Source organism: Antechinus flavipes, chromosome 4 (genome assembly GCF_016432865.1).
Source record: "Antechinus flavipes isolate AdamAnt ecotype Samford, QLD, Australia chromosome 4, AdamAnt_v2, whole genome shotgun sequence".
Taxonomy (NCBI): domain Eukaryota; kingdom Metazoa; phylum Chordata; class Mammalia; order Dasyuromorphia; family Dasyuridae; genus Antechinus; species Antechinus flavipes.
This window is the reverse complement of record NC_067401.1, coordinates 415,219,468-415,244,708: the sequence shown is the minus strand read 5'-3', so window position 1 is coordinate 415,244,708 and position 25,241 is coordinate 415,219,468. Positions and strand designations below refer to the sequence as shown.

At 36.6% G+C, this 25,241-nt stretch overlaps 1 protein-coding gene across 2 annotated transcripts in view; it reads right to left on the bottom strand.

Moving 5' to 3' along the window:
- Window positions 1–14,337: 14,337 nt before the first annotated feature.
- The window catches only part of ACBD6 (acyl-CoA binding domain containing 6), a 196,358-nt gene continuing 185,454 nt past the window's right edge, over window positions 14,338–25,241 (bottom strand). For both annotated transcript variants that reach the window (XM_051998840.1, XM_051998839.1), the window contains one exon: window positions 14,338–17,191. In XM_051998840.1, the coding sequence (XP_051854800.1) occupies window positions 17,037–17,191 (155 nt within the window). In that variant the 3' untranslated portion in view covers window positions 14,338–17,036. The remainder of the gene's footprint in view (window positions 17,192–25,241) is intronic.

The window sequence follows — 25,241 nt, the reverse complement described above, 5'->3', positions numbered from 1 at the left end:
GTTTTGTTCGGTGTTAACCCAGGGACCAAGAAGTCCACAAGCTCTTTCTTATCTGAATGGCTCTTCTAGGGTAGATTACCCATGGAGGCATTTGGAAGGCTGGGAACAGTCCCAGAACCTAGTTCTGAATCCTGACTTCCTATCGCAAGTGGCAAATGACTTATTCTGACTTCCCTTTCCTCAGTTATAAAATGAGGGGGTTGTAATAGATGACTTAATAGGTCCCTCCCAGCTCTATAACTATGATCCTATGACAGAAAGAAAATAGACATGTGGGAGGCAGAGGTCCAAGTCCTTTTTGTGTCATGAGCCGAGCCCATTTAACAGTCTGGAAGTCTATAGACCCTTCCTCAGAATGATGTTTCCTAATGTATAAAATAAAACTCACAACATCACAAAGATAGTCAATTATATTAATATAATTGTCAAAATACTAAAAAAAAAATCCTCTTTCATGGGCCTTATGTTTCGAATCCCTAAGTCTAAAAAGAAATAAGCAGGTTTATCCTTTGCTTCCATATTCTTTAAAAACTCCTCTTACCACAGCCCTTGTGACTGTTGAAAGCAGGTCATATCCATGACTGTGTAGTAATACTTGTTCTCCAAGGTCAGGGACCAAATGTGCTATTGTCTCAATGGTTATTTTTTTTTGGTGGGAGGAGGGAGGAGGCAAGTCAGGGAATAGAGGGGGCCGCAAAAGACATTATTCCTTAGATTCTATGTGCACCAATGATGTGTTTTACACTGAGAATTTCTAAGCAGTGTGGATGCCTAGTTTTTGTTTTTTTCTCCTTTTTGTAAAACAGAACCTTGGCTACCATATTTTTAGGAGAATATAGCAAAAGGGAAACTCTGAATATCTTTCACAGTCCTTAGCAGGCTGCAAAGGTTGTGTGAGTTGGAATCAAAGGCCCAAGGGCCCAGATTTTTTCAACACTGGCACGAGGGATTTCCTTTAAGAATCAATTTTTTCCAGAGCTAATTAGCATAATTTGGAAAACCAACTGGGATGGGGTTTAAGCAAGCCTCATAGTAGCACCAAACTCAGTGGTTGAAGACTGCCAGTTTTGCTGGTTCTTCAAATCTGCTCAGCTCACCCTCTCTTAAGACCCACTGGAACACCCTAAGGAAATAGTGCAAGTTTGGGGGGCACTGGCAGAGCAGCCTGCTCTTCTTTTGATTTATGGCACTTCCTGGAAGTTAGTTTATTCATCATGGCATCTTTTCTTTTGCTCAGAAATTCTCATGAAGTAACAAAGAAAATTTAAAAACTGATAGGTTTAAAAAAAAAAACTATTTAGATGGCATGGTGAAGTCATCCTGTTTTTCAAAGCACATGTTGGTAGCCCATCCAAAAAAACAAAAAAAAAACAAAAACAAACCTATGGTTGGTGTTTCAAATAGATCTCCTTTTTGGTGAGCTGCTGTTGCAATAGATATGAAGGTGTCACTTTATGTCCATCCAAATGTACTTAACTTTCTCAGTTATTGTAGGATAGGGCTTCTAAATCTTCTTTGGGTAATGGACCCCTTCAATAATTTGATGCAGTCTATTGACCCCTTCTCAGAAGGACATTTTTGAATGCATAAAATACGTTGGATTACAAAGGAAACCAATTATGTCCAAGGAACTGGCAAAAATAATTTTTTTAAGTTCATAGATCCCAGGTTATAGAGCCTTGTACTTAAGGGAAAAAATGGGAGGAAGGGCTAATAAGAGGCAACATTCTGATTTTCTTATAGACAGAAGTCTATATGGTTTAGCAGCTTGTTCTTTTCAAGATGTTATACCATTGAAAAGTCTTCCCTTGCTTACACAATGGACTGATTTTAAAAAAATCAAAGGGATACCATCCAAAAATATTGACAGTATTTGGCTCTGTTCTTCGCTCAAAGGGAACAATTACCTAGTGCCCATCATCTTCAGCATTTGGCTAAAAGTCTACATAGAAAGTTTGTCACATACTTATTAAACTCCAGAAGTTTCCAATGGGTAGATGTTATTTTTAAAAAAGGGAGAGGGACAAAGCAAGGGATAGGGAAGTTATTAAGGTCTATGAAAGAAAATAATCTAAGGGACAATCTGGCCCAGGGTTCACTGTGAATGACTATTTGAGGAATGTGTAGGAAAGAAAATATCCCATTCTCAGGCTCAATTATTCACAAACTTCTATGTATATCTGCTATCTTGTTAGCAACTGAAGATTTCAGATTTTTAGCTAAAGCTGTTAATGGCTCTACTGGGCTGATATCTGGCCCCTGCAATTCCTTGTTCAGGAATTCTGACATGCATTTGATTACATATCTTGCTGACCCCTCAGTTCTCACGATGGATATTGCCACCCACCCCAAGCCATCCAGCGAAGGCTGGAAGAGTTGTGGAGGCTCATTTTGAAGCATTGCACTTTAAAAGTTGGAATCTATGAGATGAAGACGAATTCAATTAAGCGGAAATGAGTTTTGTTTTATTGCCTGCTGAAGGGCTCTGGGCATGCTGAAAGCTAAATAAAAAGCACATCACTGGCACATGCTTACTCTCTCTCAGATTGGTCAATTGGCTTTTTTTTTTCTCCCAGAAGTTGTTCTATTGGCACTGACACAGCAACTGAGACAAAAAAAAGAGAGAGCTCAGCAAAGCCACTTCATCCTCATTCACCCTGCTTGGTAGGACCAAACTGAAAGCACATAGCTCGTTTTATGATCCTAGCCCGGTGAAGGAGACAGCTGGCTGTCAGCCAAGGCATCAATCCCTCATTCACTCAGCTAAGCTGGGCAGGTTTCAGAGTGCAGGCTGTTTTTTATGTCCCAGGTGGACAAGAAAGATACCCTCCACGTTCCTATAGCTGCCCACCTGGTTAGAGATCCTATCACAACTTCCCACTCAAGAGCAGCATCCAGCTGAGCAAAGGTAGGTTCAGGGTTGCAGGATCCCAGGTGCCACATGGCTCTGAACTTGATTCCCAAGCTCTCCTATCCCTAAGCTCTTGATTATCACTCTTACCTTTCACAATGTAAATTTTGTACAGTTAAGAAAAAAAAAAAGTCATTTCCTGAGGGAAAAAAAGAAAAAAAAAAAAAAAGATCCCGCCTATCCTTATTTATTCCCATGTGTCTTTGGGTTAACAGAAGCCAGTGAGTTTGTTTGTAACCGCCTCCTGTGCGTTGGCATGAGATGTGTATGGTAACACTCTATGTAAAATAAATATGGAAAGTTCTTAAGAACCATATTTGTCTGGCTTTTTATTCACTGTTGAGATAAGAGACTAAAACAGCAGAGTCAGAAACATCCTTTTGTCACTGAAAAAGAGAAACCACAAAATGGTCATATTTCAAGGGAAATCATAAAACATCAAGACTGCTTTTGATCTTTATATTCACAGTGATTTATGGTTTCCAAAACTCACATAACCTGCAAATTTCAAGTATGCTCACTGGACAGTAAGACAGAAGAGCAGTTGCAGCCCAGGATATGGAATCAGAAGGTCAAGTTCATGACCAGGTAGTCAGTCAGTCCTGTGCTCTCCCAGGCCCCTGAGAATGGTGAGAGACACTTAAAAATCACAGGGATAAATGGTAGTTAGCTAAATATTGAAACTTATAAATTTCTGCCCTGACAGAGAAGAGTGCATTTGAGTGGGGATAGGAGAGTCCACAGGGCTCTTCAAGAGGATATTTAGCAAGTGAGCTGCCCCTTCTCATCTTCTTGTATAAGCTTTCCTAGAAGCCTCTAGGATGCAGGTTTCTTCCTTTAGGGAGGCTTTATTAGTATGCAGGACTTGTAGTATAGCTGGAAATAAGAGCAGCAGAGACACTTTCATCAATAAAATCTTTTTTGATTAAAGTCAGAGCATTTCGCTAGAGTTGGGCTCTAGTCTGGGAAAAATAAGTGGGTGCTTTTTCCTCTTTTAATTGCAGTTTTGCCCCTGGGATGAGACAAGGTCCTGATAAAAAGAAAATTACTTCATGTCCATCCTCAAAACGAAGTAGCTTCAATCTCCAAAAGGTGGCTACACTCAGGATGCTAAACAAGAGGCAGATATGCAGGCCACAAAATTCCAACTCTGCCACGAATTACTGTCCGGCTTTGAGCAGGGCTCTTTCCCACCTCGCATTCCTCCCAATCTGTTTTAAAAAGGGAGCAGGAGGCCTATTACCTACCTAAGTAGGGCCAGCTTTCTATAAAGGGCTGAGGGTGCTTATGAAGCTCTTTGATCGTATTATAGGACAATAGGCCCTTTGACGAATATTCCATTTGTGTCCCCAAGACTTTATCTAGCACTGCTGGCACATAGGAGAGGGTTAACAAACACTTCTGTATCAGTCTATGCTGGTACTAGAAATACCAAGGCAAAAATGAAAGCTCCTCTCCTTGAGGAGCTTATATTCTATCTTCCACTGGAGGCAAAATAAACAGCACACATGCACACAGAGGAAACAAAATACAAATTATTTCCAATTTAGCTCCAATAGGAAGGGGAGCTTGCTAACAATAGGGCAGGGTTTCAGAGGAAACAACAGAAGGGTAAGATATTCAGATAGGACACAGGCAAAATGGAGTAGGAGTGCTGGGTCGGGAAAGGAGCTTCGGCCTAGGTAGCCTACTGGCCCTGAATTCAGACTTGGGTTGCAAAGATTATGAATGAGCCATTGGGCACCATCTTTATAGGAGAAATGGTAATGTTGATTTGCTCCTGAGCCAAAGGTGGAAGGAGGGATGGAGGGGACACGTGAGAAGCCAATAGTGCAGATGATAAGTCCCTGGTGCAAAATCCTTCACCTTGCAGCATTTTTTTAGTTTATTAGATTACCAGACAGCACTGTTGGGGCTGCCAAACTGAGAGGAGAGGGATGAAAAAACAAGAAAATATATTTGTAGCAATTTGATGGCTAGAGCTCCTAGAACAATGATAACCAAATAAAAATTTTATTATAAAGTGTGGTGAAAATTTGAACTGCTGATAATAGTTTTAAGTTTAGTTTCCTAATCATGAGACTGTTGTTTCCTCTGGAACCCTGCACTATTGTTAGCAATTGCTAGACTGTCCAATGAGTCTGCTGAGATTTCTCCTTCAGGTAACCTAGGGGCTTTGGCTTATGTCGTAACCAAAGCATTGTTTAAACACTAGACTATCTTTACTGGCTGACCCACACATGGAATGCTCTCCTTCCTGGAATCCTTAAAGTACCAGCTAAAATCTTACCCTCATGACAGTCTTCCCTCTATAATCTAAAAGGGATTTTATCGAGTATATTGTTTGTACACCTCTGTCTTCATATGAGCTCTTAAACAGGAGGATTTTTTTTTGAGAGGGGCAGTGTGGGGAGAACACTTTATATATACTCAAAATTTAGCACAGTGCTCTGGCATACAACAAAGCCATGCTTGTGGATGACACCACCTGATCCACTGCTCCAAGAAGAACCCACTGAACTACATTCTTAAGACGTGCCACTTCCACATTTGGACATGACATTTACTCCAGAATTTTGTGTCCTCAATTAACAGAAGGTGATCTGGTAGGAGAAGCTGAATGGTGCACTGGAAAGTGTTATTCTTAGATTGGAAGGCCTGGGCACCCATCATGATCCTGCCACTCCTTAATTATATGACCTTTGAGAAATCACCACCTCTCTGATCACCAATTTCTTCATCTGCAAGTAACCAGCACTACTTTTAGTATTATTACCTTTTGTCTATTTAAGATCTGTTCTTGAGTAGTTTGATTTTCAAAATGAAGGGATCTCAAAAGGGCAGTTACTAGTGGAGGGTAGAGAATAACTGGATGGAGAAAATTGTATCAGCTTGGAGCCTCAGAACTCAGTAGGACTGAGATGGAGGGCTCCTGTCAGCTTCTGTTTCTCTCCAAATCCTTCATTTTCTGTATCAGCATTTTACCCAGCCAAAAGGAGAGGGATGAAGACAACTTAAAATAGTAGATAAAAGGACAGTAGATAAGTACTATATAGAGTAGATAGAAGACTTGGGTTCCAGTGATGCCCTGAATACATACCAGCTCAATGACTATGATCTGAGCTTCTTTATTTCTGTGTTTTTAGGTGACAAGAACAATTACCAATAAGCATCGGTATAAAGTTTCCATACCTAAACTCTAAGGACCAAGAAATCTAAATAGGTGGATGGGGAATCAAGCCCTAAGGCAGACCAAAAGCAAATTCAAATAATTGGAAGGTCCTTTTGCCATGTCCTTTTTCACTTTTTTGTGGTGGTGATGGTGATTTCTACTTTGAAATGGAGATTACTTTTGTTCTAATAGTTGCCTAGCACAGCCTCTGACAAATAGTAGGTGCTTAAATTGGAGAATAGAACCTGTCACAATGATTGACACAGGGAGACCAATTATACCTGGTGATTTTCTAGAAGAAGCAAGCATGTTGTGAATGTCATAATTCAGGTTGGCATTGGTTTGAATCTCTAAGGTCCATTTAAATTCTGAGATTTGATTTCATGAACCTGTTTCTTTGGACTGGAATAAAATGCTTTCTATGAGTTCAGTTTCGAACCTATTTGAAAACAACCATCCTTTAGGGTCTAAATACTATAATTTTAATTCCTTTCTTCTTTGAAGAATGTCATTTTAGTTCCATTTTAGCATATAAAATTCACTATTCTTTTCCCCCACAAAGTCCCATAAGATGGGCAGAAGAAGTAAATAACTAAACCGACTGAGCGTTGGGAATTTCTTCTGTTGCTGAACATCCAATTGAAAAGTAAACATCAAGCTGCCATTTTGCCCTTTGTGCAGCAGAAATATGATGGGTGAGAGAGAAGGAAAAAAAAAAATCGATGCTTATAAAATAGGACCAAAATCATTAAGAAGAGGGAAAATTTTATCATCATGCTTCTAAGAGGGGTAATAAAAATATACCACTAAAACTATTAAATAAAGGTCTTTTAAATGATCAGCTTTTGCCCTAGAAAGAGTATATCACATACTTAAAGGAAAACCAGGTCCAGCTGATTCTGTGCTTTCAACTTTCCAGATCTCTTCAAATAAGGAATTTCTTAGGATTTTTTTTTTTTTTTTTTTACATTTGGTCTCTTTCCTGCTTGCTACCTGGACCCTATCTAAAAAGAAGTTATCAGACCTCATACCATGAATTCTGGGGTAATTTCAGGCAAGGTCGAATTGACCTCATCCCTAAATCCCAGGCCAATTTTACTGTCATTCCTCTTTGCAATCTACTCATGAATCTCCTGACTTTCTTACCATGCCACAGTAGCCTTCTCACCCTGTAAGTTCATGCCACCTCTGTTAATTCCTTTTTGTGGTTGGTTCTTCCTAGAAACTCAATTTTTATGAAAGTGCTCAGACTAACCCTCTTCATTACTCGCCAGGGATTTGCTCCTGATTTTCTATACCGTGCTCTTCTGTGGGTATCTTCCCTCTCAACCCTTTTCAGCTTCTTTTTTTACAATGTCTTTCTCCTTTAGAATTCAAGCTCTTGAGTTTTTTTCTCACTAGCATCTGTATTCTTATGGTTTTAATATAGTGCATGGTACATAGTAAATATCTATTATCATCAAGTATAATGCTTCTTCACTCAATCCAGGCTGGAAAAATTCCTAGGATATTTACTTCTAAAACAGAATGAAACTGAACAAAAATGATATTCTTGCTGTAGCAATATATGCAGTTAAACCAGGCCACTTAACTTTCTGAAACATTGTTAACAATGGGAATTTTTTCAATCCATTTCTGTAACAGCAATTTTTTTTATTAGAAATTGAAAACATTATTTACTAATATAAAACATGGATCCAAATGGGTTTCAGACCATGCCCTGGTAAAATCATGGGCATGGGTTAAACCATACGACCAAGGCATATGAAGGTTTTGGTGGAAGTCTCCATATACAAGAATAGAAAGTGCAGGTGATGGTTTGAGGTATTTCAGGCACCTGGAACAGTACTTTTATTTCAGAAAGACAGCTATTTGTCAATTCTTTGTCCCTTTGTAATTCTCTGAAACACAGTGTGATCAAGGAAAGTTGCTCTGAGATATTCCTTCTTGTTATCTGCTTACTGTCAGTTGCAATGTCCAGCAGTCTGCAGTGACCTAGGAAGATATTCTTGCTTTGTAGCAGATACCTGCAAAGACTAGGGCTCATTCAAGTTGGAGCGAACACTATAAAAAGGAACCCTATTACTGGTGAACCAGGACCCTTTATACTCAGCGTGTGTTGGCTTTATATTTTTTAATCATTTTAACATTTAATGCTTCTCAATTAAAGTGATTTCCTAGAGTGGATGCCAAGCTTCATTTAGAATGCGCATTAACCACTTTCGTATCGGTAGTTAAAGGCACTGAGGGATTTAAACAGCAATCCACAAGTCTGTTCAGTAAAGGTTTGGTGGAATAAAGCAGATTATAAACAATAATATATGTCTCTCTTTTCTTTTTTTGGAAGGGCTCCAAACTCACAAACAGGGCTAAAGTGCTATAAACATATCCAGGACTAAGCTTTGAGCTCCACAAATGTACTTCATGAAAGCTATGGGCACTGGTCAGGCCACTTTTCATCCAATGTGTGTGTGTGGGGGTGTATTTTAAAAGAAGATTTTATTACGCAAAATGTCCATCAAGCTGAACTTACCTTCCAAATATTAAAATGCAAACCCTGATTGCCACATAAGTGAGAGAAATAAATCCTGGCTCTGGTGCAAAGGATGAATGAGTTGCTGCTACGAAGGTCACTTCCCTTTTCAACATCCCACAAGTGCATAGCCACTATATAGGTTAATTTTAGGATATGTTATTACCTCACACCAAAAGAGAAACGGGAGGTAAACAAACCCATGAGATTCAGTCTGGGGAGGAACCTTTGGCTCTCTAGTTTTGTGTTTATAAATGAGTAGCTTATGTCTTCATCTTATTTCACAGATTCTAAACCATCTTTTAACTTCATTGTAATCTTGGTGGCCCCAGAAATGAGGAGCTATCCCCAATAATTACCCTTTTGGGGACAGTTGGGAAGGAAGGTAGCATAGGCACAAGAAGGGACTTGGGTAATGGCTTTATTATCGATCTTGGCAAGTCCTTTATTTCTTTGAGCAGCAAGCTAGTGTGGAAGATGGGCTGGAGATGGGAGAGATTTGGGTTTGATTAATGTCTGACAATAAATATGAGTTGAGTGATTCTGAAACAAGCTATTTTTGCTTTTTTTAAGTCTTAGTTTCCTCACCTGGAAAAAGAAATGGGATCCCAACAATATGGACTTCACAAGTTGCTGCAAAGAAAGCACCTGGTCAACTCAAATGTGCTTTTAGGAGTGACTTATGAAATCATGGCTCCATTCGTTCCTAATTGTGTGTGACTGTCAGTGTGGTAAATGGTGAATAGTAAAAGGACCTGGGATCCTATCCCACTTCTGATGCTGTAGGTAATCTTGAACAAGGCATTTAACTTTCCTGGGTCTCAGTTTCCTCATTTGGAAAATGAGTGTGGAAGAGTGAAAGATAGCTTTTCAGGTCAGTCACAACCTCATGAGTCTGCTTCCTTTTCTATAAATTGGGGTATTTATATTACATCTCAGGTTTGTTGTGAAGCTCAAATAAAACAATGTATGTAAAGGTACAAACATGTAAAATGTTGTAGAAATATAGTGTTTTTGTTTAGGAAGAAAATAAGTATGGTGAGAACCAATATTAGCAATAAGATAGATTCAGCATTGGCCATAAAACGTACATCTAAATCACATAAGCCAGCACATAACTTTGAGACAACCATGCATGTATTTCTTGTTACTCTATCCTAATGTGGCCTTCTAGGTACAGTAGGCCTTCTACAATAGCTGACTTTAGAAATGTCTAACTTTTAGTTAAAGAGAAGGTATTCAGCCTGCCTTTATGTAATGGCATTTATTTTTTGGGGAAAATAACATATAAAACAGTGAAAACAAAATACTGAAATTCACTTGATTAAAAAGATATAATTACAAACGGGAAAATTCTGGAGTATATGTTTTACCTCATAAGGACAGCCCTTATCATGATGATTTGTAATTTTCTGACTTGGAGGTAAAAGGAATATTTCAAGATGTGATGACTAAGGATTAGGTCCAATTGATTTCTCCTTGCTTAATGCCAATTAATAGATCATTTTAAGATTCATCATTATTTGTGTATATTAAACTGTAGACAAAGATTAGAACTAGTAGGTCTACATATTCTTGAGATTGTTATTCTAGAAAGGGCATTGTTTCTCTTTATTTAAAACTTGTACTTGATAATACTTTCTCATCTTTCAATATGTTAACTGGCCTTTTATGCTATGGATGAAAATCTATAGTTCAGCCATTATGAAATGGCACTGAAACAATTAAAAGATAACTGAGTCAATGCTTCAAAAAATCATGAATCATTTTATTACCATCACAACTTTGTATAATTTTTTCTAAGAAGATCAAACTCTAAATTGACTACATCTTCTAATTCTCATTTTGAAAAATATATTAAAAATTTCTTATGATGGAAGCAACAAATAAGAAAGGGGTTTCAGATCTGAAGAGGCTACACTATGAGCAAAGTAGCACTTTCTTATATATCACTTTGCATCTGGAAACATGATCTCATCTACAGCACCTACAGCATGATGGCATCCCTGCAAAGTATTTTAGAGGGAGTTTACTACAGAGAAAAGTACAATGCCATGCTAATATAGCCAAGTGTAGGCCACTTTAAACTACTTAATAAAGATTGTAGGGCATGATGACATGCCACAAGGAACTTTTGCTATATAAAATCTAAGTCAAGTTAAAAACTAGGCAAAGGTTTTTCAGGTGAACAAGGGACAAAAAAAAAAAAAGCTGGACTTGGGATCTGGTTCCTTTTATTTTGATCAATATTTTAACAACTCAAACAAAATCACCATAGGAAAAGGAATTTAATATGTACCTAGAATGTGGGCTATTTCCCTCATTCTCCTATGAAAAATGCAATTTGTTTAATGAGGGGACTTTAATTTAATATAGATGCTGGATAAATAAGATGCCAACATTTCAGTTTAAAAGAAAAATACCTAAAATTTTTTATATTGTTGAACAGTTGAAACAGTGTCTATTACTTAAGCCTCCAGCAAAAAAAGTTCAGCTATGCTGATTTTCTAGACCTGATACATTAATCCTCAAAGATGCTGCAGTGTCCAGGACATGGAACAATAAACCACAGCCAAGTAGTTAAAGCTGGCAGGAAGCAAAGAAATACCTATTTAATAAAAAGGTTCACTGGATAATAGCAACCTTTTAGCTAGAAAATGCTGAAACATTAAAAAAAAACAACTAACAGATGATTCTCTGCTTCTAATGCTACACTACTGGCTAAAGAGATTCAGACAGAATTATTTGATGTTTCACATAAAATATGTGGGAAATGGCCTATAATTCTCACATCTTCATTAGAGACATGGTTATATTTTAGATTTAACTCTGAATTATGTTCTAATATTCATTTATTACAAAAAGATTATTTTTGAGAGATCTTATGAAACATTCTGAACTAACATTATAGAACCAATTCTCAATTATCTATGGCAGTGGTGGAATATTCATACAATCCTCATACTATATCCTCTGCTTAGAGTGTCCTCTTTCCCTTTCTTCAATATTTTTAAGGCTTAAACATCATTTAAAGCTCAATTAAATGCCATTTCCCTCTTGAAATCTTCCTTAACCTTTTTCCCTTATTTGTAACTGTGATATACCTTTCTTGTAATAACATTTATTACAACTATATTTAGCAGCTAGGTGGTACAGGTGGATAGAATGCTAGGCCTGGAGTCAGGAAGACCTGAATTCAAATTTGACCTCAGAAAACTTATTAGCTGTGCAACCCTGGGCAAATTTCCTTATCTGTCCAACGAGGAAGTGGCAAATTATTCCAGTGCCTTTACCAAAAAAAAAACCCCAAATGGGATCAGGAAGAGTTGGACATGACTGAAATGGCTGCCCTACACAGCTATATCTATAATTTCTTTGTCTAAGTCAAATTTTTTATCTCTACCAGCAACCTGCATAGTAGTCTGAATATTGTATGTATTTATTATTTATTGCACAGTATTATGTTTTAGAGTTGGAAGGGACCTTGGTGATCCATTTAGTCTAACCTAAAACTATAAGGAACCCTTACTATAATATAACATTTGACAACTGGTCATCCACTCTGCTTGAAAACTTCCAATGGGGGTTTAGAGGGAGAGAGAAACTACCTTCTAAGGAAACTCAATGTTCTGGGGCAGCTCTGATTGTTTGGAAGCTTCCCCCTAAAATCAAGTCTAAATTTTCTTCTTTTGCAATTTCTACTCAGTGATTCTGGTTCTACCCTGAGGCCAATCAAAACTCATATGATTCTTCTTTCACAAAGCAGCCCTTTAAATACCTAAACATTATTAACATGTCCCCTTTGAATCTTTTCTTTTCCAAGCCAAACATTTTTTGCTATCTTTATATAATACCAATTCAAAGCTGTTTTTGCTGTCTTTTTCTAGATATTCTCTAGCTTATCAACCTCTTCCAACTATGACCAAAAACTGAACACAGTATTAAAGATGTATGACTAATACAGAGTAGAGAAGGACTGTCACTTCCTTACTCCTAAAAATTATGTCTTTCTACTTCAAACCAAGATGTCATTAACTTTTTTGGATGTCACACTACACAGCTACCATGTATTGACTTTACAACCCATGAAAATTCAGATATTTTTCATATAATCTATCTACCATACTTTCACCTTCCCACACTCATATAGTTGAATTACATAATAAGTGATTAATAAATGTCTGTTGGATATATTACCAATTTCTTGGTGTAATCACAGTTCTGATTTTTTAATAATCCATAATTCATAGTCATAGAATACTGGCATTTGAAATTGTATTTTTAAAATTTTGTTTCAGGGAGAATTTGGGGGTCATTGAAAGTGTCACACTATTTCTCAGATAGAACCCAGCATCTCTTCCTCCCATTCAATTCTATACCCAATTTATTATCCATTTGGAATGTTGGTCTAAAATATATGAGCTATTAAACCCTTATCAAGACATTTGCCTGAAGAGCTCTTGGGTACTACCCAAAGCCAGAGAAGTAGCTTTAGGTCGCTTGTGGTTTTACAATTCTAGATCCAGATTCAGAAAGTTGATGTTGGTGACAAAATATATTCTCTATAGACATACAGAATATGTATTTTCCTTGACAATCCACTTGGATTGTGATTGTAAAAACTATCACAAGTCCACAAAAAAAATTTCTAACTTTTTAAATAGTGGGAAAAGGATATAAACTTCAGAAAAGCATTTGGGTAATAAATTGAGATATTTTGTCTTGTCTTTAGTTGATCTATTTATGATCATCTCTTATTATATTCAGAGTTTTGCAGAGTTAAGAGGAAACCTTGAAGGTGGGTCATTTCTTTCTCTCTTTTTTTGTCATTTTCTCTCTCTCTCTCTCTCATTTTACTAATGAATAAGATGAGACCTACTGAAGTTAAGTACCATGCTCAAAGTCCCATATTAAGTGTCAGACCTAAGACTTTGAACCCAGAGCTTTTACTCCAAATCCATAACTTGAAGTAAAACTTTGTGAGGCTGCAGAAGGGAAGTTTTATATCAGAAGAAAGTAAAAACTCTTGAGTGGTGTCAATCAGAGTAATGTACCTGGCCAGGGGACTGGCTGGGGCAAAGGGTGAAAGTGTGGATGATAAGGATTTGATACTTTTTAAAAAGCAGGGTAGGAACCTTTTTCTGCCAAGTACCACTTGGATATTTATAACATCATTCACAGATGATACAAAAATCATCAACTTTTAGAACCCAAACTGTGGGAGGCTACTATATTTAGCTTTCAGCTCATCATTGTCTGCAGTTGCCTTAACAAATGATTTTGGGGACCTTATATTCCCCATGGGCTGGATGTTCTCTATCCCTGTTTTAAAGTACAATTCAGTTTTTAAAAATTGGAAACCGAAAGAGCAAAAAAACCCCAACAACTTCTGCACTTAAAAACTAATAATATTTTGTAAAAATTAGCATTCTAGGTTATTAGGTATGCAGAATGAAAGGTTTATTACATACATGTATGTATTAGATTTTAAAAAAATCAACATTGATATTTTAATGGTAAGGAGGGAAATCCTATTAAGCACTTTTGTGGGAAATGAAAAAAGATGGTCAGATATGCTTTTATGTGTTGACACTAATACTAGGGCACTTAGGACAAGATTTTTAAGTAGAGTACTGAATAGAGAATATCAGAATGAAAAAAAAAAGTGATAAAGGATAAAAAAAAAGATGCAAAGGATAACCTCAAACAGGGTATGAGAACTTTTCAGTTACATCACTCACAGATGATTTATTCTTCTAAACCAAAGATTGCTCTAAACCCACAGAAATTGATTGCAGTACAAATTTTACAATGCTCTTTTGCATTAGAAATATCAAACAAAAAAGATCTGATATCCGAGCCAATAAAAACTTAAATTATTTCTTCCTTCCCCCAAGTAACAGTGATATCTGAAAAGTGATTTTTAACATTTTGTTGGTTCTTTATAATAGAACCAGAAACAATTTCTTCAAAATACTTCCCATTATATTTTTGAATATGATTCACTTGAATTGTTATTAGCACATTCAATATTCACAGCTTAAGCCCACTAAAAGATTTCCTCTTTCAAATCAGTTTGTTCATAGTATTTAGAACTAAATCCTCTAATCTAATCTCCTCATTTTATATAATTGTATAAAGAACTGAGGCCTAGAGAAATAAAGAAACTTGTTCCAAATCACAAAGATTATTGGGGCCAGAATTGGAACCTCTATTTTCTGATTTCAGAGATGGTGCTCTCTAGATCTGAGAAATCCAATAGAGGAATATGGAAACATTAACTCAGCCCGTAATCATCACGAGAAGATTCTAGGATGATTAGGTGAGTTTTTGCCTCAAAATATGTTATCTGCTTGGGAACAGCTCTTCCACTTTTGGCAAGAAAACTCAAGGAATCCTAATTTAAAATGTTCAAGATGGGAGCATAACTGTTTCTATGATAACTCAAGAAGAGTTAAGGGGAAACAAAAATCAGGTTTCCACCATTGTAATGGATAATGCCAACACAATTCTTATGATACAAAGAGATAATTCACAGGCTACTGTCTATGATAGTAATATTAACTTCTTCTAGAAAATATTTTCCTGAATTCAAATCATGGCAACTTAATGAAAGAAGAATTAAATATTTGAAACTGGTTTTGGAATACATTTGATATTTCTAAGCTGATGGTTAGTTATATTCAATTAAAAATCTAAAGTTATAAAAGTGAACTCAAAAAATCTTAAAGTGAAATAAATAAAAAATAAATGGTATCTCACACTTAAGTCCCATTGATTTTGTTTTGATGTGAGAGAACAGGAAACTGAAAGCTTGACTAATGTATATCAAGATAAATTTACCAAATATTGGCTAAAGACAACAGTGTTTTGCACAGCATAGATGCTTAATAAATGTTTGCAGAATCAAGTGAACAGTCAATGGATCCAAACAGCTGCCCTTTAAGCCTATATAGAACAAAAATGTCACTAAATGTGCTTTGTTTCTAATATGCACAAAAAACAGTAATTTTAAAAGGGCATGCAACAATTTTTGCATTTTGGCTGCAATTAGGAAATGAAGATTCTTACACACACAAGGGTATGAAGATTCTTACACACACAAGTGAACTGCAATGTATCTTGAATGCTCAGAAAAGAGCTCCAAGATAATGACAAATACCAAAGAATGCAGTGAAATTTCAGGAGGCTCTAACATGCATGCCAGATTTTTAAACAATTAAAAAACAGAATACTAGTGAAAGATGCTGGTCAATATCTTAGAAGAGTTAAGTCTTCAAGTAAGCATAAGAGCAATTCAATAGGAGAGGCACGAGCAACATGCCTGACTTCTGTCACAAAAGTACTCCCTGTGGGAAGGTAATAAGCTGATGGAAAGCTTAGCCACCAACCAAAGTTCTAAGACACTGGCCTGCTCCTATTTTGTTGATATTGACTATACCCTTCAAATGCAGTAACAGCTTTCAAAAGAGTTTCCTGGATTAGGTTGAGCCCGGATCAAAAAGCAAACAGAGCCCAGGATGGACACTGGCATATGCTTAAAAAGCATCTGCACACTTTTATAACAACAGAAGTTACCTTCATGTCCACTCCACTCTCAAAAGCCCTGGGTAATTGGGCATCATTTCACCCTCGACCTTAAAAGCCTCTTACCTAACAAAATGCTGAAATTCTTCTGATACAAGCATTATATCTGGAGAGAGAGAGTTGGATATTAAGAAAACCTCACTCTCTTCTCCTCTCGAGTTGGTTAGGAGAATACTGGCTTAACCAGTGCTTTGTCCATTATCAACATCTCTTCCTCTGAGAGTGTTTACTGGATCCTATTCTGAAGTACACAAGATCTGGAGGAGTTCATAAAATAGCTGATTCTCCTTATGCCTTCCACCTCCCTCAGGGAATGCAACCTTTTTTCTTACTGGTTTTGACTACTACCTCCTCTTCACTTATCAAATGTGTATGTCAAATGAGGAGTTCACTTGGAATGTCTAAGTCCAGTTGTGTTAGTGCCACTGGTCATTTGGTTACCACAAAATAAGGTATTTCACGAATACCCTCATTTTCTGTGTAAAATGGTCACCTTTTGCTTATATATCTATATTTTAAAGAACAGCCACGTTGGATGTTGTGAAAGATGATCTGCTTTTTTTCCCGCCCTTTTGAGCACTGATAACTATCAGAGCATGCTCAAAAGGAGCAGATCACATTATGCACTGCACATAAGTTCATCTATTCTCCCAAATGTATGCAGATAGAATGGATTGGTGAGGATCTGAACCACCAGTCAACAACTTTAAGTGTCCTATTCCTCATTAGCCAATGCATACCAAAGAAGAGTGGCAGAGAAGGGTTATTATTGCAGTTTTCTTTCATTATTGAAGCCCTGGGCTAGTAAAGGCTGCAGCTTCCCAGCTATGGAGTTAAGCTTTGCCAGCTGTGTGTTGCTGCAGTACTAAAGAGACAGCTTTACAGCCCGTCACCTCCTCGGGCAGACAGCCTTCTTGGTCTCGTAGGGTGGGGTCAGCTCCACATTTCAGCAGCAGTTCCACAATGTCTAAGAACTCACAGGCAGAGGCTAAAGAGAAAAAAAGGTTAGTATGATACAAATAGAAAATATAACACCTTAATATCAGTGATAAACAAAAGGCCATAATATATTACAATGTTTAATATAGCAATACTGAAAAATGAAACTGTCATAATATGTCTGAATACTCATGAATTACAAAAATTTAGTTTGTTTAGTGCCTTTAGAGGGATATATAAATATCTAGCATATTTCAGAATATTATAGACACTCAGTTGTAAGGTACCTTAAAAGTCATTTGTTTTGACCTATATCCAACAAATAGAAATGAGAAAGCTATTTAATAGTGAAGATGTGGATTCTAAACTAGAGGTTAAGTATATGTAATAACTACTTCGGGGTCCACTTTATGGCATTGATACCACAGACTTGCCTATGGTTTCTGTAGAAGTTTTATATTGTTTGCCTGTGTAAACAGCTCAGATTTGCTAATGAATTCTGACTAATCTGTTTCATTTTATTGGCCATCTGGGTCAAAGTAGTATTTCAGGTAGATTCTTTCCATGCAGAGAAAATGAGTAAAGAAGGACCAGGAAGAAATTTCCCAACTGTGCTTTTCAGAAAATGCATTTAGGAGGCTGGAAAAAAAACAAAACACCAAACTCTTAACAGGCACTAAACTATTAATATCAGTTATTAAATCTTCCACTTTCATTTCTGGCTAGTTTCTATTCTTCTATTCTGGATTTTCTCTTTTGGCATATATGATAAGACTTCTATTTTAAATGATTTTGTAATGACATTTCTGTTTTTTCCTTTGCTGGTGCTGGTGCATTAACTCTTTCAGAGTTCTTCCCAAACATCCTGGAATCTTCAAACTTAATTCTTCTGGTTATACAGCCCAGTAGCTACTTATTGACTTTCAAAGTCACATTTTAGGGAAATCTTCCATCTGCACACATTTTCCTCCTTCCCCAGTCAGTTTTGATGATTCTTCAAATGGTAAAGAATGAAGAACAAAATTAGGCTAAGCCGTGTGTGTGTGTGTGTGTGTGTGTGTGTATGGTTATCTTGTATCTCCATTTTACCATAGTAAACTTTTTTTTTCTACTTGCGACTCCTTTTCACCCAAGAATTTTTTACATGATTCTGGTGTATAAAAGTAAGTATACAAATCAAATATTTACTATTAATAAATCACAATTTTGCAACCCCCACATTTAATTATGAGACCCCATATGGCATTAGAAACCACAATTTAAGAGGCTGGGACCTAGATACTGCCCTCAAGAAATTCTCACTGTAATGAGGAAGACGACATGCAAAAAACTATAGAAATACAAGGTATATGCAGAGTAAATGCAAGAAAATACATTATGGGAATGTGATGTGATCTTTGCATATCTATGGCTTGTATAAAATTTGAACTTCTAAATATGAGTTAAGATCAAATCTACTGTTAAATCGAATCTCCTCTATATTAAATATTTAAATATAAAATTTAAAGTATGATAAACAATATAGTTTGTCTTCAGAGAGAGAATAATTATAGAGAATGCCTACTATTTTTATTTATTGACTTACTATTTTTATGTCTATTATATATATTCCTCTAAAGTAGTACTAATACTACTTTTATTAAAATGCTATTTGTGTTTATAGAAAGAGAAAATTGGCAAAGCAGGAAAAAACAATAAATTGTTAAGATCAGATAAAGGAAACAGAAGTCAAAATTCTTCAGCCTAGGACTTTGACAAGATGAAGAACCCACATATGGGAATAGTCTACTAAAAGATGGTAAAGTGGTAAGTGAAGGAAGCATTTGAAAGGTAATTCCTAGAAATCTTTTGGCAATTGATCTCTACTGTATATTGCTTTTCACTGTTACATAATTCTTCATCTATTTCTGCCTTATTTTTCTCAAGGGCCATAAGATCCTTGAGGACAGAGGTCATGTCTTGTGCCTCATTGTATCCTCCACAACACTTAGCCATAGTATTGGACATTTAATAGGTGATCATTAAATACTGATTGAGCATTATCTGCATCTTCTGTTAAACATAAGTACAAACTATTTTTAGATATGACTCGAATTCCCTACTCTCAAAAAAGATACAAAAAAAGGTAAGATGAAGAAGGGAGAAGTATGCTTAGAGGGAAAATGGGCTGAATTTTGTATGAAATTAATGAGGAAATGTGCTTGATGCTCACACTGTGCTGGGAAATCCAAAAATGGTCATCAGCCCATCTCGGAAAAGCTTGGAAAAGTCTCTAGGGATTAGAATAGCTGCTGAATTTATGGTACCCTGGGAACCTCTATTTGTCAAGTGCCAGAGAGGCAGCCCTGACACTGGCACAGGTGAAGATGAATTTTCATTCAGCACAGTTCGCCTTCTGACTCCATTAATCCTCAGGGTTTTGATGATGAATTTCTTTCTTTCTTTTTTTAAAATTTTTATTTATTTTCACTCTAATGTCTCCTCCCACTGCCCTGCAACAGCATGGAAAGAGCGGAACAGATGGTGCTTTTACAGGGAAAATAGAGAGCCCATGAGGATACAAAGCCAGCCCACTCTGAAATCACATGACTACATGTGCAAGGAAAAGCCTTGATTTCCTCTGGGAGTCATAGATGCAATGATGTTAGTATTCCCGGTGGAGAGAGAGGAGGGGGGAAAGACTAACAGGCCATTTATGATGAAGACCACATTCATACTGATCAACTCTTCAACAAGGACCATATTTAATCATAAAATAAACAGAAGCACCAATCCCTGAAGGTCAGTGAATACTAAAGTACAATGGAGGCAAACAGGTGCTGTATGTAAAATGCTGTTGCCCAATGTCCATGTGGTATGAACTTGATAGTAAAATACTGGCCCCTATTTAACCCTCCTTTTGGCTCTGACCCCAGCTTTAATCGGAAGGGGCCAGTATTTACAACCCCATCTATGGATGGAGTTTGACACCTGCTGTAATCACAAAAACTGTCAGCACAAGGACAGCTGTCAGGCCAAACTGTAATTAAAAAAAAAAAAAAAAAAAAAAAAAACCCAGAATGGATAGGTCCCAAAGAAATCCCCAACATCTCACTTTTCTCACTCACTGGACTGAACCATATTTATGGTTATAATGAAGTTCCTAAAATATTTAGGTATAGTGAAATAAAATTAAATAAAACCAGTAAATATATATTAAGTAACTAAAAAAGAGTCTAGGGTAGGTGTAGTAAAGATTGATGTTAACCAAATAAATTTAGGGGTATTTTGGTTTAGTTTAACTTGATAGAAAAATGAACTGCTCTTATGAGGCATTCTTTTAAATGAGTACTTTCATCTTTTTAAAAGTTCATTTTAACTTTAAATGTTTGCTATGTTACAAACCATTCAACAAATTAAATTGTTTTAAGTGTCTATTTAATTATTAGTGTTATATTTGTTTTCTTTATATTGCTTAATAAAACTACTTTGAAAGATAAAGACAAAGGCTGTTATCTATCAATGAATCATTGGGGTATAAGAGTCCTAAAATAATAGAATTTTTTACAATGATAACATATTCATTACACGGGAAATAGAATGCAAATAAATGCCCAAGCAAGGAGACACAGGCACCACATATACAGCCACACACAGTATCAAGAGCCTTGAAAAATAATCATTACCTGGACAAGATAATCAATGAATAAAAATGAATTTGAGTTTGCATTTAATTTTACTATTGTACCTATTGCACTATATATAGGGAGAGTGTAATATCTAAAAATTGGTGGGATGGTGAGTTTTTTTTTGTATTACTTATAAGATTATCTATCATGTGGATTATCTATGGCAAATATTTAATCCTGAGCTCACTTCCCCTTACAACCCAGCAGATTCCAGAGTTGCTTTTCCTCACTGTCCAGCTGGCGTATGCCCAGGGAATTCAAACTAATTTTAATATCCAGCCAAACAAAATATAATTAAGAAGACCATTCATATATGTAAAAATTATATAATTTTCATTTCAAAAGTCAAACAGAAATGACATTTGAATAACCCATTATTTTGAATTATCACCAGCACTGCTCCCTTCCATTTAATATAGGCTTTATACATATAGATTGGTTAAATTGTAGGTCCCTTTTTTTTTTTTTAATGAGGCAGATTTAATGGGAAAATACAGCCTATATTCAGATATGCTACATGATGTCACATTCACTTCTGAAGTATAGTGACTCATTTCCTTCTCACCAGGCCTCCGAAGTCTAGACAGGAAATGAGGTAAACAGAGAGGGCCCAAGGATGTTCTCACCAGCAACAATGACTGTGGGGACCCATGAGAAGTCTGAAATGGAGCCTCTTCCTCCAGATTTCCCTATGTCTGAGAAGGACATCCCTCAGGGTGAGTCCTTTTTGACTCCCACCAACATAGCCACTCCAGGGTTAACAGTTGTAATATAGACCATAACAATAGCAATAGTTAGCATTTATAGCACCTCCTAGGTCAGGGAGGGTGCTAAACACTAGGGTAGGTGCTTATTCTTATCCATTTTATAGAGAAGGAATCTGAAGCAGATAGGGAAAGTAATTTGCCTAAGGCTATCCAGCCAGAAAGTGTAGGAGGCTGGAGGGGAGCCATATACATGACTCTAACACCAGCACCAGTGTTCCATCTCTTGGGCCATCTAGCTACCTCCATTGGTCTCAATGATTAAAAAAACAAAAAACAAACAAAAACCCCTTCTATTTATAGTTTTTATTCCCTCCAATTCATTTTCCATTCAGCTACCAAAAGTATATTGCTCAAGTGTGTATTACTGTTCACAGGATCAAATACAAATTCCCGAAATTTTTTTTTTCTCTCTCAAAGTTATTTAAAACTTGGCCTTTACCTTTCCCATGTGCTTATTTTTGAGTCCCTTCTGCCCACTCTAGGAATCCAGTGACTATCATTCTTGTTGTTCCTCAAGAGTTACTTCAATCTCACCTTAGCTGCTCTTATCTTTTCTTCTGAGATTATCTTCCATCTATTCCACAGTTATCTTGCTCTTACCTATTTACATGTTGTTTTCCCCACTAAAATGGAAAAACCTAGAGGAAAGGGACTATTTTTCTTTTTTTATATGCTCAGAGCTTAACACACTGTCTAGTATGTAATTAAGTGCTTTAAAATGCTTGTTAGGTGACAACAAAACTATCAAAAATCACATTCCTAAGTGAAGTATTACAGATCATCATGGTACTCCCCTACTCAAAATTTATCTATTAACTATTATTTGATTTCTGTCTTATTACCCTGAAACACTTGGTGAATGTTAACCCTAGAATGCAGTGGTGCTCCTTTATTCCAGCAATAACCTGGGCAGTTATTGTACTTCTCTCTGAAGGTACTCTTTTCTTCCCAGGCCTATGTTTAGCCTGTGATTGTTCTCCTTTTCATTGTCTCTGCTGGTCAGTAGGGCTCCATGTAGGAATAAAAGGCTATCCCACAAGGCTCTCAGAATCCTCTTGGGGCTTTGCTGGCTGGTTCCAGGGTTAGATATTGCCAGACAGAATATAAAGTGTCTGAGCTTTAGAGTCTGGGTATAAATGACAGAATGAAATCCAACCCAATGGGAAGAAAGAATGTGATGGGAAGGCTCATTTGTGTTTTCTAAACTATGAGTTTCAGTGAAATATTGTGGTTAGGCTATCTTAAAAACTAGCTGTCATTTGGAATTTTTATCCTTAATAGTGACAGAAAGAAGTCAATGCTAGTACTTTCTCTTGGAGATTTTTCTCCAGTTTATCTAATTTTTACTTTTTTTTTTTTTTTTTGCATGCTGTCTTGCCTATTAGATGGTTAATTCTTTGAGGACAGGGATCATTTTGTCTTTATTTGTATCCCCAGTCCTTGGTACACAGTAAGAGCTTAACAAATATTTCTGACTTGGGATCAGTGTAGTGACCATTTTTTTAAAAAAATTAACTTTTTATTGATAGAACTCATGCCAGGGTAATTTTTTACAGCATTATCCCTTGCATTCACTTCTGTTCCGATTTTTCCCCTTCCTCCCTCCACCCCCTCCCCAAGATGGCAAGCAATCCTTTACATGTTGAAATAGGTTACAGTATATCCTGGATACAATCTATGTGTGCAGAACCGAACAGTTTTCTTGTTGCACAGGGAGAATTGAATTCAGAAGATATAAATAATCCGGGAAGAAAAACAAAAATGCAAGCAGTTTATATTCATTTCCCAGTGTTCTTTCTTTGGGTGTAGCTGCTTCTGCCCATCTTTGATCAACTGAAACTGAATTAGCTCTCTTTCTCGAAGAGATCTACTTCCATCAGAATACATTCTCAAACAGTATCGTTGTTGAGGTATATAATGATCTTCTGGTTCTGCTGTAGTGACCATTTTGTGAATGCTCAGAAGTCAGCTTAGATGAGCCAGGAATAGGGTATCTTCAGGAATCGCTCAGCAGGAATGTGCTAGCCACATTTCCCTGCGAGCCCTCCCCCACTGTGCCATCTAGCTGCCCCACAGATATCGTCAGGCTGAGGACCAGTCTCCCTGAATTCAGAAGAGGGGTCACTAAGACGTGGTTCTGCTGGCTTGATGCAATAAAGGGTTCTTACGATAGTGAAACACACTCTAATCCGCCCATGCTGGCTCATCTCTCAGAAGTCCAAGCAGCATTTAGCAACATTCAAATTTGGGTTTTTTTAATGTCTTGCATTGGCTGAGGTATACAAACAGGGTGAAGGAAGGAACAGTACTTGGTGATGGTGGCAAATGAAAGGCAAGACAGGACTGGCCCGCTTCTCCCAGCATCCTAGCCCAGAGGTGTCATGCATCCTTCCTTGTCACACCTAAATGGATTCTCCTAATGGCAGCACACAGAACTAAATATAAAAACTACAGGAAGATCTTTTCCACGAGCTCTCAAACTATAAAAGTGAAGGATGACTTTAGGATTCCCCACTCCTATGGTTTAAACTTTTAAGCTTTACTGAAATATCTAGGGACCCTTGATTTCATTCCTGCTATCTATTTATGAAGAGTCCAGAGGCTCAGGATTTATTGAGAACTCTGCTTGTAAGAACAACATTATTCCACTCCATTTCCACATTTTCTAAACTCTACAATTTAGATACAAGAACTGGACACACTTAGTTATTTTGCCATGGTTTAGTACTGGATTTCCTGTGGTTTACTCTAATAAAGATATGCACTTTGGGCCAAAATCTTCTCTCTAGCATCTTCTGAGATTTAGGAGTTCTTCTGCTAAATAAAATTCTAGTGATTATTTTAAACTGAAGAATTCTTATTACTTTTCAGTGAGGTATGCAAATTGTTGATTACAACTTACCTCTATATAGAGAAAAAAATCCAATGCACATTTATTGAGCACCTACTATATATCTTTGGGGAGTTTTTTGTTTTTGTTTTTTGACAAGACAACCTGGGGTTAAATAACTCACCCAGGATCACACAGCTAGTGCCAAGTATCTGAGTCTGGATTTGAACTCATTTCCTTCTAACTCCAAGGCCAGTACTCTATCTTCTGTGCCACCTAGCTTTACTTGAGGAAAAAAAAAATCCTTACCAACTTGGGGAGTTTAAAATAATGTATGTAAAATCCCCTGAAGGTAAAAATACTATGTTAGCATTATTATATCACTGTTATTTTAATTGTTCAGTATTTTGCCAAAATTTTTAAAAGTGGTCCAATTAAATAAGAGAGATGATCACTGTTGCCATCTTAAATCAGTTAGTTGTTTTGGTTTTAAAAGGCAAGAAATCTAAAAAATCCAAGTTATATTTTATCATGTAATTAAAGTACAGAAAAATAATGAGGTTAATTTAAAGAAATCTATAGTCATGTTTATTTGCTTCAAAGAAACACCTAAAATTTCAATGACATCAATAAACTAATATCATGGTAACTGATTAAATATGAATTAGACTGAAGAAGAAAGGCAGGTAGAAGTTCAGCTCTGGTATTGGGAAGACTTGGGTTCACCAGCCTTTAGAATTTACTAACTATGTAAAAGTTTGAGGTAAGTCAATGAATCTGTCAGTTCTTCAGACAAATCTCTAAAACTAAAATTTTTTGTTCTTCACTGTTGAA